The sequence below is a fragment of the Calidris pugnax genome, unplaced genomic scaffold (genome assembly GCF_001431845.1).
Source record: "Calidris pugnax isolate Ruff unplaced genomic scaffold, ASM143184v1 scaffold51, whole genome shotgun sequence".
Classification (NCBI taxonomy): Eukaryota; Metazoa; Chordata; class Aves; order Charadriiformes; family Scolopacidae; genus Calidris; species Calidris pugnax.
The window spans coordinates 4,018,862-4,033,603 of NW_015090797.1; the positions used below are offsets into that span (position 1 = coordinate 4,018,862).

Sequence of the window (14,742 nt, forward strand, 5' to 3'; positions counted from 1 at the left end):
ACACAAAGGGCTTTGAACTTTTACCAGGCTGCTGATAATTCCCCAATGACTAAAGCCGTTAATCAAAAATGAATACAAAAGATTTGAGTGGGGTATTTCCCACAATAGAAGTCACTCCTTCTGTTAACCTCACACAAGCAGCTGGAAAAGACAATGCTGGATTTTTTCCAGGACACTGTTCTTGTACCCTGTTTGGGACTCCATCTTTCAAATCATTAATTTAATAATGGGTGGCTAGAAAATATCATATATTTTCTGCTTCAGAGAAGGAAAGTTATTTTTTTTGTTCTTTTATTCACCCTACTGTCTTTGGGCAGTAAAGATTGTCTATTGTGCAGTTCAGCGTGACTTGTATTTTAGCTGTTGAGTGGGAGCACTGGCAATAACTGTACTGTTCCTCTTTTTCCTCCCAAATTATTTAAATAATCTTCTAAAGAGAATTGCTTCAGTTTGCAAGTAGTGGCTCAGCTTATGGTTTGACCTAGCAGACATGATAAAATGATCCTGATTTTTGTCAGCTACGTGATGTTCAGATCCCTGCAGGCAGCTTCCAGGAATGGAAGAAGCTGTGGCCGGTTCCAGCTAACTGTACTCTGGCTGCACAATCAGCATCAAGAAGACCACTAGACTGATCTGCCTGCTGCTTTTGGACCACAGCACAGTATCAGACCACACTTGGTTCTTGTTTAGAAGAATCATTTTCTGTCAGCCTAATAACTGATAGCTGCAGGACTAGTGGTTGCTTCTCTGGCAAAGCTTCCCACTTTCTGCAGGAACCTTTAGGGGTGGCAAGAAGACACTCTTTCTAGTTCGTTTTCCTTCATGCCCTCCCTCTGCTTGTGTTCCCTCGAGTGGCTGAAATGCAAAAGATTGAGCAGATATGATTCAGGCAGTCACAAGCAGCAGTGTGTGTAAAGGAAACTAGTAATTCCATCAGTTATATAGGGGTTCGAGTCTAATTTTGTAGGCAAGCTGAGCATTCAGGATTTCTCTCTTATGCAAAGCTGAGAGTCTTGACTCTGCTCTGGAGTTTTCTTGTTAACAGTTCAACAGAAAGTGGTTTTTCCCCACTGTGGCAGCTGATATTTTTGAGCAGTTGTCAATGCACAGAAGATGATAGATGCCACAGTGAGAAAAGGAATTTGGATTTCTTCTTGTCCCATGTAACTGTCATGACTTTTTTCAATGAAACTGGGAATACGTGTGTTTGTGGCATCTGTGTAATTATTTAGTATCTCTGAAGTTGTGGGTTGATACACTTGGGTGATACAAACATAACAATTTGTCAGGCTCCTACCGTTTGCTGGGAGGTTTCATTCCACGTGCTCGGTAGGGGTTGAGTTTTCTTCTGTTTGAGCTATTAACCAGGGTTTGAATGAACACCAAGAATGTGTTCAGTGCAATGACTACTTCTGTTATCTTCCAGATTGTCCTGATGGGTATCAAATTATTTGTCCCAGTTATTTAGCGGCTGTCCCTTTTTAAGGCTGTGGTTGAATGGCAGGAATAAATAGAGCATATTTGATCCCCTGTGATAGAGGTTGCAGTCAATGCAAACCATTCTTCTGCCATTGTCCTTCTCAACAAAATACATTGAAACAATCATAATCTTCATGACAGTACTTTGGCATGCTTTAATTTCAGCATTATTAGTCACTGCCCATATACGATACAAGTGTTGGTGGATGGAGTGGGAGGAAGGAGAAAGATAGTTAAAACAGATAAAGGCTTCCTCCCCTGATGTGCGTTAGTTTTTGTGACCAAGAAATCTGTGACAACTGTGCTACTGCATTTTAGTATTTTATTTGCCTTAAGGCACAGTTAGTAATTCAGTTTGAGTTTCTAATATTCTTAAAAGTCATAGAAATGCAAAAGGGATTGCAGGCTTTTAGTAGTGTTAATGGTGAGATACAGAAGCAAGAGACACTAGTACAATTATCAGTTCAGTGTATTCATTAGCTCACAGACTCTTGAATAATACTCTGATGCTGTTTTCCATGACTGGGGGAAGAAAATGAGATTATCATTAAAATGTTTGTACAAGTAACTATTTTTATTTTCTTACTGTGATAAATGGTTAGGTTAAAATTGGAGGGAGGAGGCACAGCATGGTGAGAGGGGCAGGAAAAAACATTCTTGCTAAGGTTCTCTGCTAAATTAATCTTCATTCTGATAAAGAAAACTTAATCAGGTACACAATAACAGGTTTTTTAACTTAAGCAGTATTTGAATTGGAGAACTCATGCTTTTCAGTTAGGGTATGAACAGTTCTTTAAATGACAGGCTTTAAATTTTTTAAAGGGTTAGATGAAAAGAACTAAATTAATGGGGTATATGAACTGCAGCCCACGCTACGTGCCCGGTGTAAAACAAGTCCACACAATGGACAATAGTTTGCTCCAGCACTTTCAGCCTGTCTAATAATCGGCATTTCAGTTTGTCGTTATACCCTGAATGTGTTCACTTCATACTGTCGTATTTGAAGTCTGCATTGTGGGTTTGATTTAACTTTCTGTAGTGGTGTTATGCGTCCTGCCTGTTGGTTTCATTGTTGTTTTGTGAAGATGATCTTCTGTATCTTAATGCCTGGCCGTTGTTTCCACAACTACTTCGGTGCAGCTTCCTCAGCACAAACTGCTCTCTCTTCTCCCATTGTCCAGAACAGAGTAACTTCTGATGTTTGCGTAGCTTTATTGTTTCCTTCCCATTATTGTCATACTCACGTGGTAATACTTGGCACTTTTACTGACTTTTATAGAGTAGGATGTGATGTCGTAGAGAAGGGGACAGGGCTACCCAAATTTTCTCAATTGCAGGGAGGAGCTGCCCAGGTGTGCTGAGGGGCCTGTACTCAGGAAGAGAAACAGGGAATCCTCCACAGTGAGTAACCCCACTTTCAAGTGCACACAGTTTACTTCATAGCCGTGTCCAGTACAGTGTAGTTTCCTCTTCTGTCCTTTCCAGTTTGCCCTCTGGAATGTTCCCAGTCCAATTCCCATCTTTTCCCGTTATTTTGGTGTATTCTCATTTTACCTTGTCCTTTGTCTTCTTTCTGAAGGTTAAAGTTTCCATTTTTGTCTTTTCACACCATTAATCTTTTCTCATCCTAGTCTTAATCTTTATTCGCATTGTCATTTTTCCAATGTGTCATTGTGGTTCTGTCACTAACACATCAACTCATTTCTCTTCCCTTGCTGTGCATCAGCCCTTTTCCCAGCCCTGTCCAGTTCCTTCCATCCTTACTCATTGCCGTGCTCTTTCCTACTCTTCTCCTTTCAAATCACCTTTCGGTTTTCCTTTCCTTTCGGGTCCCTTTTGAATCTTGCCTACTGATGTACACGAGATAAGCTCAGTTCAGCTCCCAGACCTCTCTAGTGCAGCCCTCAGTTCTGCATTTTCCTTTGTGGAACTGAAAGATAAAGGATACAAAGCCCATCTGTAACAAAGAACTGAAGGATCTGGTAAACTGTGTTTTGGCTGCAAAAGGGGAGAACAGGCAGTAAATCAGAACTGTAAAATGGCAGGAGAGGGTTGAGCTGGTCAAGTTGTAGTGAGCAGGGAGGCTTTGGCTTTAGGTGAGCTGCTTGAATTCCAGCCCTGGGTAGCACCCTTCACAGTTTGATGACTTGCATGATACAATGTGGTGGTGTCTCTAGTTCCTAGTGGGCAGATATCCACAGGTAACTACTTTCACAATTGCCATCATTTGGTAACTACTAGAGAGAAGCTCAGGATCGGATGAATTTGAAGACCAAACTAATTTCTTATTTACCCAGGGTAGAAATGCAAGTTCTGGCTGAGAAACGTTGGCAAGATGCTCTGGGAAGCTTGATTGCTGTGGCCTGTGCTGCAACTTTTACTGCTGATTGAAAGGTTTCATTTTCCAGGGCTGTCAGTCTGGCACTTTACATGAGCAAAAGAGTGGCTGTTTGTTTAACAGCTTAAAACTGATGGGACAAAAAGGAAGTGGAAAACCAGAAAAATCTGCACAAGACGGTTGTATCTGGAAAGAGGAGTGGGTTACTTTGGGCTCAATTGGAAAAGGCAAAGGAGTGGAAAACTGAGCTGAACTGGAAAAATATACTGCACTTTGTCATGTAGCATCTTGTGTGCTGTGACTGTTCTGACTACTTCATTCCTCATTGTTTTTAGAAACAAAAAGCATTTTAAAATTGAGGCCAATCTGTGTCAACTCTCTCAGTAGCTCCTGCGCTACAGATTGAAGGTTTTAGCCAATTTTGTTCCTGAGGTCATGACAAAACCTAAGTGTAGAATATTCAAATGACCTCAAATAGTTCAAAAATAATAAAAATCAAAAAAGAAGACTAGCTGCCTCTTTCTTGTTGTTTTGGGTTTTTCCCTCCTGCCTGAAAGGAATTCTGTTGCTGCGTCATAAAATTAGTTGCATTTTTCAACCCTGTTATTTGGAACCTGGTAAGAATTTTTCCCAGGCAGATGTAGCAGATGATGCACAAAACCAGCAAGTAAATCTTATTCTTGCTGCATTCTCATCGATTGTATCTGGCCTTCCATCAAACAGAGGACTCCAGCCTCAACACTACCGTTCCCTGCCTTTCATAAATGACTACATAAAAACTGCATGATCACATAACCTTTCAGATTCACAGGACAGCTGTGTCTTGTCACTTACACATTTATTATTCCTTTACAGGCATTGGAAAAGTATCCCAACTCACCAATGACTGCAAAACAAATACTGGAAGTCATTCAGAAAGAAGGGTTAAAAGAAACAAGGTCAGTGTTTCTATGTTCTGTATTTTTGCCATGTCTTTGAAAACCATCTAGGAATGGTATATAATCTTTACAAAAAATAAATTGCTGGTTAATGGCTGAATTGATTTCCAGTACTGAAGTGGGAAATATAGCTAATGGGTTTTATTTGTTTGTTTTAAAATGGGTAGTGACTGGCTTACCTTTGTACCTTCCAAAAGGAGTCTGTGGGCCAGCTCCAGTCCGATGGCCTTTCTTTAGAAAGTGTGATCTGCTCACACAGCCCAGTGCTACTTCTCACTTTTGCTGAAGGACTGAAGCTTGACAACTGGGTTGCCTCTGCCACCATGTGCATGGAGAAAGTGTGAGATGGAGCTAGACACACTCCTCCTCTCACTTGGGTTTATGGTCTGGCACTCAAATCACTGTTATGACAAGCTGGTGTTGCCTGTGGTAACGGGGATTGTGCCGATAAAGAATTGGGAATTGAAGGAGAGAGGTGTTTGAACACTTGGAGCTAGTCTGTGTGGCTGCAGAGGTTGGATATTGAATTAGAATGGTTTGGGTTGGGAGGGACCTTAATGATCATCTAGTTTCCAACCCCCCTGCCACGGGCAGGGACACCTTCCATTAGACCAGGTTACTCAATAACAGTTGCTTAGTAACAGTGTACTTTAGATGTAGATTTCAACTATAATCATTAAGCTATTAGGGAATAGGTGGGTTACCCAGAGCCTACAGAAATCAACAGTTGTCTTCCTTTTACTCCTGGTTCTGATGGGCGTGCAGCTTCTTGTTCCTCAAAGGTGACGGCTCTTGGTAGGTCTTATAGTGACCTGCAGATAGAAATTTGGACAGGAAGCAAAATAAGTCAAGATAAAACTGGTTCATTGGTGGGGATGTCCTACAAGATGCAGTTCCGGCTTCTCCAAATGTTATGGTAAAAATTTTCCATTCTAATAGGTTTTTTTAGTACTCGTTGCTGTCTCAAAGCAAAAGGAAACACCTGCTTTTACTTTTATTATATTCTTTTAGTGTGGAATCTAAAATCTAGGACAAGAGAACTTCAAAGCCTGTATAGAGGAGTAGTAACACATTATGTCTGTTACTTCTGAGTTTATTCTAGTGAACCAGAAGTAACCATGGGACATATTTTTACTGCATTCACTGTTGTTCCTGAGAAACAGAACACACTGCATCATCATTTGCACTGCATAATCATGCACTGCTTTGTTGGTAGCTTCATAACATGCTTATAGTAGCTGTATCTGGTAAAATTACAAATGAGATGGTGTGCAAGTTCAATTTGCCACCTTTTACAGATATAAAATGTTTTAGTTCCTGTCAAGAAATAGCTTCCAGTGTATTTGTTGATGATGCCAAGGAAACAGGGGGATGAAAACTTTTGAAAATGACTGTTCAAATATGTATTATGCTGCAAGGATTTGCATACAACAACAACAAAAAAAGAAAGAAAAACCTAACTTCGAAAATCTTTTTTTATTAAGATACTGTTTCTCACAGCAGTGAATAGATTACTTTCTTCTTCTTACGTCTTGTTATATGAGACAACTGCATGGGAGAGGCTCACATGCCTGATAATACCATTTGTAATTTTAAAAATTCTTGTTTCCTTGAATGGTGCGTGAATAAAATTTTGTGTGCAAAACCTATGGGAGGGAGTGACGGCAGAGTTTTTATATGATTTAAATATAGAAAATGTGGAAGCCCTTTTTAATAGCTGCAGAATGAATAATAAGAGAAAGATTCATTTAAAGAGCTTTTAAAGTTAGATCTTTCATTTCTTCAGTTACTAAGAAACTGAGAAGTGCAGGGAAATAGGAAAGAAATTCAGTTTCATTCTGATTTTTATTCATGGTGTTGTATGTGGAGGTATGTGTGAATGTGCAGTAGATTGCAGGATGCCATATGTGGTCGTGAATACCTATACAACTGAGAAGGATAAAATTCAATGGTCTTTACTCCTCATTTGAAACATTTCACTACGTTATAGGCTAGGTCATCCTAGACTGATGAGCCTGATAATTCTAAGTTCTGCAATTGTAAAAACAAACAAAAAATTTTAAAGTGTTTGGATTCTCATTTAACTTCTGATGTCATGGGAATGTTCTGTTTCTGCTGCATTTTAATATTGATCAGACACAAACTTGCAAAGTTGTCTACATTCCTGACTCTTAGTAGAAGCTGATAAGATATTTGACTTCATACACATAATACTTGGTTGGGCCTCAGTGCTTAAGCACTGTTTTGTTTTGACAGTCCTTGAATTTAGGGTCTCTCATTTACTTTATCCAACTCTGCTATTTCTTTCAGTACTTTTCTACCAGGATAGTAACTTTGCCTTAACTAAACATGAACTTTCTCTATGCTGCTGCTGTCCAAGATGAGCAATTACCTGGTCCGTGAGCAGTAGAATGGCACTAGCACGTTTCATTCTATATTGATTTTTTTGTATTCTTCAAATCTGAACTTAGACCAGCAGCAATATGTTACTACTTTAATATACTTTACTCATTCCTTTATACTGATTATCATTGTCAGTAGAACCTTGGCACTCCTAAATGAAGTTCTTCAAAAATTTTCCTCTCTGCTGTTCCATTTATAGATGAACAAGATTAATTGGCTTAGTCATTTTTCAAAGATATTGCAACATTAATTAATCTAAAGCTTTTTGCTGTGGTAGTAAATCTGAATGAATAACGTATGATTTTCAGCAATCTCATTGTGGTCATTATGTGTAATCTTTAAAAAGACACAGTCAGACTATTCAGCCTCATCTTGTCTTTGTTTGCAATAAAGACATCAACTTGCACATTTATTTTTTTATTACTCACATAATTAAATACAATAGGAGGAAGACTCCAGAGCCATAAAGCACATATATGTTAGAAATTAAAATAAAAACTTACATATCCTGTGAGAGAAACCTACCCGGTTTCATATATCTTGAGGTATGTACAGCTCAATTTTGGTTTTTAAATGTCTTTCCTGTTATGATGGTTGGTTGTAAAATGGTCAGCAGGCAGACAGTTCTTTTGCTACATAGAAGGAGTAAAAGCTTTTAGGAGAAGCCTTTTGGGGATGCAGAAAAAATGTGGTTTTCTTCTGCGGGTGGTGGGGGGAGGAGGGAGAAGTACTTATTTTACATTCCTGCCTGTGCTGGCAGGGAACTGCCAGGCCAACTGCCCTGAACACTGAAATCTCTTTACAGAGATGACAGACAGCCGCTCACCTCAGTAACGCACAGTGCTCTGGATTTTCTTTCCTAGTATCCACTGGCCCGTTCTTTGGAAAACAATTTCCTGTCACATTGTACATTTCTAGACTCACAACCTGCTGGTTATGCATCCTAGCAGGAGATTTTGCTGATATTGCTAGTGTGACAGACTACTAGTCAGAGTGTGATCCACTCCAGCCTCAGTGCTCCCTTTCCACCGTTCTGCTGCCTCACTAGTTGTTATCCATCTTGGACTTCTTCTGTAACTTATTCCTGTTAAGATCTAGAATTCCCGTTACTGAATTGTATTCAAGTCTTCTGCAGACTGTTTCTCAAATTTATTCAGATTGCTTTAACATGTGGTCTTGTCTTTCAGCATGGATGCAGGCTGTCCAAGTTTAGCATCATCTGCTTATTAGTACTTGTTTCAGTTTGCAGCATTATATTTCTCATCTGTGCTTATGAGAATCTCATGAGAAACAATGTCCAAAGATTCAATAAGTCAGGCTATATGATATGTACTGCTGCTTCTCTAACTACAGGGTCTGATACTATCTCACAGAGTATTTTGATAAGTTTGAAGTAACTTGTTCTCGACAGATCTGTTTATTAACTCAACTTCGTATCTGCTAAGTACTTCCAAATATTTTTTTTTCCGTATTCTAGGAGAATTGAAATTGAGTTGCTAGTTCCTTGGCCCTACCTTTTTTCATTTTTTTAAAGCTTGTCACTAGATGTTTCACAGTCTTTTGGAATCGCTGCTGCCCTCTATAAATTCTCAAAAGTGATTATTGATAATTCTGAGACTGGTCCAGTCAGCTCTAAACACCTTATGGTGAATTTTTACAAATCTAGCTGATCTGAGAACATCTAATTTATTTAATTATCATCTAATCTATTTTTTCCATTTTGTTACTGGTGCTGGTTTTAGTAGTTTTCTAATCATAGACAGCTAATTATGTTCCAACAAAGAAAAGGCACTAGCATTCCTCTGCTTTTGGTGTAAGTGCTCAGTCCCACCCCTTCATGGAAGAGCAAGCCAGTTTCCAATGTGTTGGTGTAATTACAGAAATGTCCCTGTGCGTGGTGGGTGGGTGAATTTGCTGAAGTTTAATTTCCTGAAACCTGTTTTCTTCGTTTTGTGTTCTCCCTTATTTTCCTAAAATGGAAGAATCATCCCTTCATGAACGGTCCATGTTTTCAGCTGCTTCTTCCCCACTGGTTCAAGTCAAACCTAGTACTACCTTCCTTCCTTAAGTACATTTTACATCTTCTGTTTAAGGATATTTGTTCCTAACACAGCCCCAGGAACTTGCCAGATGCTTCTCTGCACGTGTCCTTCTTTTCCCATGAGGTGCCTGCATGGTCACAATGGGCATATTTAAATAGGTCATGTGTGTTAAAAATTTTTGCTGTTTCTTACAGAAGAAATGCTTCTCTCTCCAGTTCTCCTGGTTTCATGCTATATTAAACTCTGACCCTAATACCATCCTTGGTTTTGCCCTCTTTTGTCATTGCCTGAAAATTGCCTGTAGGACCACCAGGAATAACCTACCTGTTCCCTTCTGTTTGGGGCACTCCTTCATTTAGAATAGGACCAATTGAAGACTGCTTAAAATTGTCCCAGAGATAAAAATAAGACAGAAGTTGGTATGAATTAGGTGTTTGGATCAAGGAAGAGAAGACAGAGTTTAGACATAGTAAGTCTTCTGATACATAAAAGATAGGGAAAAAGTAAAGGGAGTAAGTTACCCTGCGTGTCTGATATGGACAGGAAAAGAAAGAAGGCCTATAAATTGTACCAAGAAAACATTCTGATTAGATAGTACAAATATTTATACTATTTTTTCTAACAGATATAATTGATTTCTGTCATAAGCTGTGGGTGAGATGTGAGAAATCTCTAGATATCTCTAAAACCAATTTAGATATGCCTCTGTCAGGAATTATGTAGATTTGGATGATCTTGCCTTGGACTAGGGGAATGAACTAGCATACCCCTTGATCCATATTTTTATATGAATTTTTTTAGATCAGTTTGCAGTACTTGGGCCATACATATAGTTTGAGTCCTAGGGGAGAATATCCAGCCAAATTCTGATAAATGTTTGATGGTAATAACCCTAGATTATGTCTTGGCTTTCTGTAGTTCCCTTTCTCCTTTGCTTGGTGAGGCTGGGAAATCGATTTGTTTGGGAAAGATTAAGACTAAAGATTCTAGGTGTAAGTTACAAGCCAATAAACTTTCAAAATGAGGCAAGCAATTTTCAATTTTTTTTTTGGAGTGCAACTTTAGCCCACACCTATGCTACCTATTTACTTTCGTCCTCCATTAGACTCAGGACTGTGAACCCTGGAATGGGATAATTCCGTAGTATTTTTGCTGTTCAGCTTGAGTAACTGATCTCTGTATTGCCAGGTCACTAATTATTCTGTTCAGGTAATTCACAGAAGAGGTTAAAAAAATCCCTTCCCCTCATTCTGGTTTTCATTTTCCAGTAGGAATCTTAAACTTCTTGATGTTTCTTTGTTGATCCTCAATTATGAGAATCACAGTTTTAGTCCTCCTCCTTTTTTCCTCTGCTTATTTGGTCTTTTGCTACTCCAGATTAGGCTATCTATTGATTTATTGTTGTGACAGGAGTCTTTCAGGAGACTAAGAAGAGATGCTTGCCACTGGCACTGACAACAGTGCTGTTTCTTCTGCACTCCACAGTGGTGATAATATCTATCATGAATGATATCATAACATATTAAGTCTTCTGAGCCCAGGAAAGCAGCAAAGTATGACCCTAATAAATCTCAAGACACTAGATTTACACTTTTTGTGCAGAAATATTAAACTACTGGGTTAGCTAGAATTAAACCTACTTTGAACTGTTGAGCAGAGTCATCAATGGAATAAAACACGATCCGTGCAGGGTCTGTCTTTAGCTCTGAAGTGAGATGGTACTCCTGAAAATATTACCATCAATTCTGAATCCTTTGATCTTTTTGACAGTGTCTCTTTAAGCCTTTGCAGACTTCATCCTTAGAGCTATTGACTTAAAATACTTTCTGAATGCTGCTGTTTCTGTGAATAGGCTAAATGAGCTGGCAACTGTCTTCCGTTGTTTATCTTTTTTGATTTCCTTGTTTTATTGTCTATGCATGTAGACAGAATTCTTTTCTTCCTTTATCTGTAAAGAAATTCAAAGATATCATTGTGATCTATAATTATTAACAAGTCATAGTTTTTATCTTCCACTTTAAAAAAAAAAAACAAACAGGAAAAAAAGGCAAGTGCCATCTAATTTGGTTAATTTGTCTTAAGGCTGTGATTGTTAACGAAGAGCACAGGGAGTTAAAAAGCTTCAGTGGTTGCATATGTCTGATAGAATTTATCTGGGAGCCTCTTCAGCTGAAGGAGTGCACTGTTTTGTCTTGAAGGTAGTTATTCCCTGCAACAGACTGAAAGGAAGCTTTGATGGGAAAAGAGAGAGAAGGCTGTTCCATTGTTTTGCCTGGCATTATTAGGTTGATTTTTATGACTCTACAGATGAGGCTTTGGGCTGTAGGGAAGTGAAAGAAACAAACTTTCAGTACAACCTGTCTTTCTACATACATTTACTTCAGACACCTCTTTGAAACACTGGTCTTCCCAGTGTGACAACAAACCACCTAATTTGGTAGGCAGTTGTGATAGCAGCGATTCACCAGCTGAAAGTTTCAGGCTTGCTCCTTCTTGCATGGTTTATGCCACAGTAAAGTCTAACCTCATCAAAACTGATGGGTTTCCTACCTTATTGCATTCCAGCGTTGGAACTGTAACTTGCATAATCACACTCATGTCACCTCTGTGGTAATTATTTCAGGTTTTGATAGTGATGTAGCCCTAAAACAGCTATGGTATTAACTTGAGCCTAAAAGCAGGGTTGTGGGTAGGTTTGTTTGCTTGTTCTTGATTCCATATTGCTGCATAGTCATTACCCTACCGTTACTTTCAAGCTAGCTTGCTTATGTCTGTACAGTGATAATCCTGTCTTTGTATCGAGCACCCAAACTGGTTTTGGGTGCTAATGAAACAGATGTGAGGTAATAAAACCTCAAATACTTTCCCTCAGCTAGTTGCGATGACAACAGAATTTTTATTTGTGATGGTGCTTCTTCCATTGTGTATACCCATAAAATATATTTCAATATAAGACATTTAACTACCTTGAATGTATTTCTTTTTTGCCTAAACTACGATTATAATTTTTGCTCCAATATTTAGATTTTTAGAAATTGCTCCTCTTCCTTTCATAGGACAGCAGACCATTTGTCTAGGAACTTTAATAAACAGTCCATTAAAATCAGCCTGCACATCAGCATTTTTGATAAAATTGCCATTTTGTTTGTTTGGGTTTGGTTTTGGGTTTTGGGGTTTTTTCCCCCCCCATGATGCATATAGGAACAGGTGCCCCAGCTGTTTCAGACAGGTAAAAATCATGCTTGTGTTAGAGATGCAAAATCCTTTGTTAGTTTTACTAAGGTATGGATTTAATTTTGGAAATATTTTGGATGATAAATGGCACAATGTAAACAGTAAGAATCTTTTGAGTATGACTCAGAATACTTTGGAGGATAGTGTTCTTACTGTTAAGAATATTAATTGAGCATATATAAAAAGAGAGTGGAGACAGAAGCAAAGTAATATTTTTCAAAGCTAAACGCAGAGCCAAGAATATTTCCTGGTCCTCTGCTCCTCCACTCCCAATATCCTGTCCATTAAATTGATGTTCCTGGTACAGTATCTCTACTAGTTCCTGTCTATATGCAATCCCTCGTCTCAAGAGTTTCTGCTACATGAATCTTCTTTCTTTCTCAAACTGGGTCACCAATCTCATGGTCTCCAATTACCCCAATCTACTGTCATCCCTTCCCACATATGAGGACTCGCACTCCACTCATTTGGCCATTCTATGTGACTGAAATTTTCTTAAGTAATCCAATGTGCACATCCCAGATTGCAGTATTTATTCTGGCTCAGGACCAACCCAGCTTTCTTCTTAGTTTGGTTCCAGGACCAATTATGTGAAATAGAAATGCAATTCCATCATTTTATCATGTCTGAGACCTTTAACAGATGATTTACAACAGTTTAGAAAAATTTGTATGGCTTCCCCTTTTGTACTTTGCCCCTGATTTGTCATCATGTTGAAATTTGTTCCTGTATGCTCTGGTGAACTGAGATTTTGGAACAGTTGATACTCTTTTTTTAAAGATTAATATGTTACTGGTACTTTTCCATATACATTTTTTTCTCATATAGTGTTCAGTACTTCAGTTTTCCATTTGGTACAATAGTTCTCTGTTTCTGGCTGCTAAAACATATATTGTAACTACCTTTCCACCTTCCCTGGAAGTAATAGGAAATAGTGCTGCTTGATTTTTTTGTTTGTTTGTTTTGTAATTTTTTTCAAGATCTGCCATAAAGTTGTTTACTTTAAATCTATTAACAGTTCTGCAAAATGTGTCTGCAAAGGTTGGAAAAACAGGAATCCAGTCTGTGTGACACACTTGCTTCCTCGGTACTATTAAAATATTTTTATTTTACTTGTGCAGTTACTTATGTTTCTTCTCCTCCTGCCCGAACCCAACCTGTATTTTCTCAAAGAACGTTATGGTAGTGCAGTCTATAAAGCTTTTTTATTTGTTTGGTGCTTTACTGGTAAGAGAGAGTGGCCTGTATGATCATTAGATATTCCAGTTATAGTAATTCGGTGGTAATGTGAACATTTGAAAAGCTACTTTATTTAACTATAATAGGAAAAAATATGGTTGTTAAGTTTTGTGATTTAATAAAGATGCTTCTAAAGGCCTATGTTGCAAAAATATTTTATCTTTGAATGCATGCCCAAGTCCTCTTTATTACAGTTTAATTTGCTGCAATTAAGACCCCCATTATATGTTAATGCCGTATTAAAGATATTAATTTTTTGATACAAGAGGAAATCGAACACTAAATGTAAGAAATAATGGGTAGCAGTGCAGATGCTGATGATCTTGTAAGATTTACTAGTTATTTTATGCAGCAATAACAACAATTCCTGTTAAAGGATGGTTTATTTTGAAATAGGAGAGGGACAACACCTGTGACTGAATAGTGTAAATTTGTCAACAAATTCAGTGTTGGCTTTTCTTTGCATAATATAATAATTCCTTTATTAATGTATTTTAATGTTTAATGTATGTAAAGAACGTGAGTTGTGTTTTTTTTTTCCTATGTTGTGTCTCTCAGCGTAGACTGCTACTGAAAGAGACTGGAAAGCAGTAATGTAGTTCAGGCTGATGAAAAGAGAAAACTCCTGCATTATAAATTGCTGTTACTGTATGCACAGCATCATTCCAAATTGTTGATTGTGTGATAACTGTCTTCCCACATTTCTCCTAGGAAGTGTAACTTCTCCGTTAGCAATATTTAAGTATGTGTGCTAGAGATCTTTTTTCTTTACTGTTTCTATATTTCAGAGTAATTCTGCGTTAAATTTTGTGTCTCTTTTTCAGAAAGAGAAATTAAATAAGGATATCCAAGAGATCTAAACATGTTCAAAACAATCAGATACTCATAGAACTTGTGTTAGGAAGCTTTCACCAGATCTTTAATCCATCCTCCCAGCAGTGCAAGTTTTTTAATTGATTGGTTCAGGGTAGTGTTTTTGTTTGGTTTGGTCGTTGTTTTTTTTCTTTGTTTTTTTTTCATGTGTGTATGTTTTCCATAGTGTAGTGATTTAAGCCTAATTTCTTTTTTT

At 38.0% G+C, this 14,742-nt stretch overlaps 1 protein-coding gene across 1 annotated transcript in view; it reads left to right on the forward strand.

The window, feature by feature from the left end:
* Positions 1–2,718: 2,718 nt before the first annotated feature.
* The window catches only part of ASXL3 (additional sex combs like 3, transcriptional regulator), a 100,557-nt gene continuing 88,533 nt past the window's right edge, over positions 2,719–14,742 (forward strand). Inside the window, exons 1-3 of the mRNA XM_014936992.1 lie at positions 2,719–2,880; positions 4,673–4,755; positions 4,993–4,995. Coding sequence (XP_014792478.1) covers positions 4,700–4,755; positions 4,993–4,995 — 59 coding nt within the window. The 5' untranslated portion in view covers positions 2,719–2,880; positions 4,673–4,699. The remainder of the gene's footprint in view (positions 2,881–4,672; positions 4,756–4,992; positions 4,996–14,742) is intronic.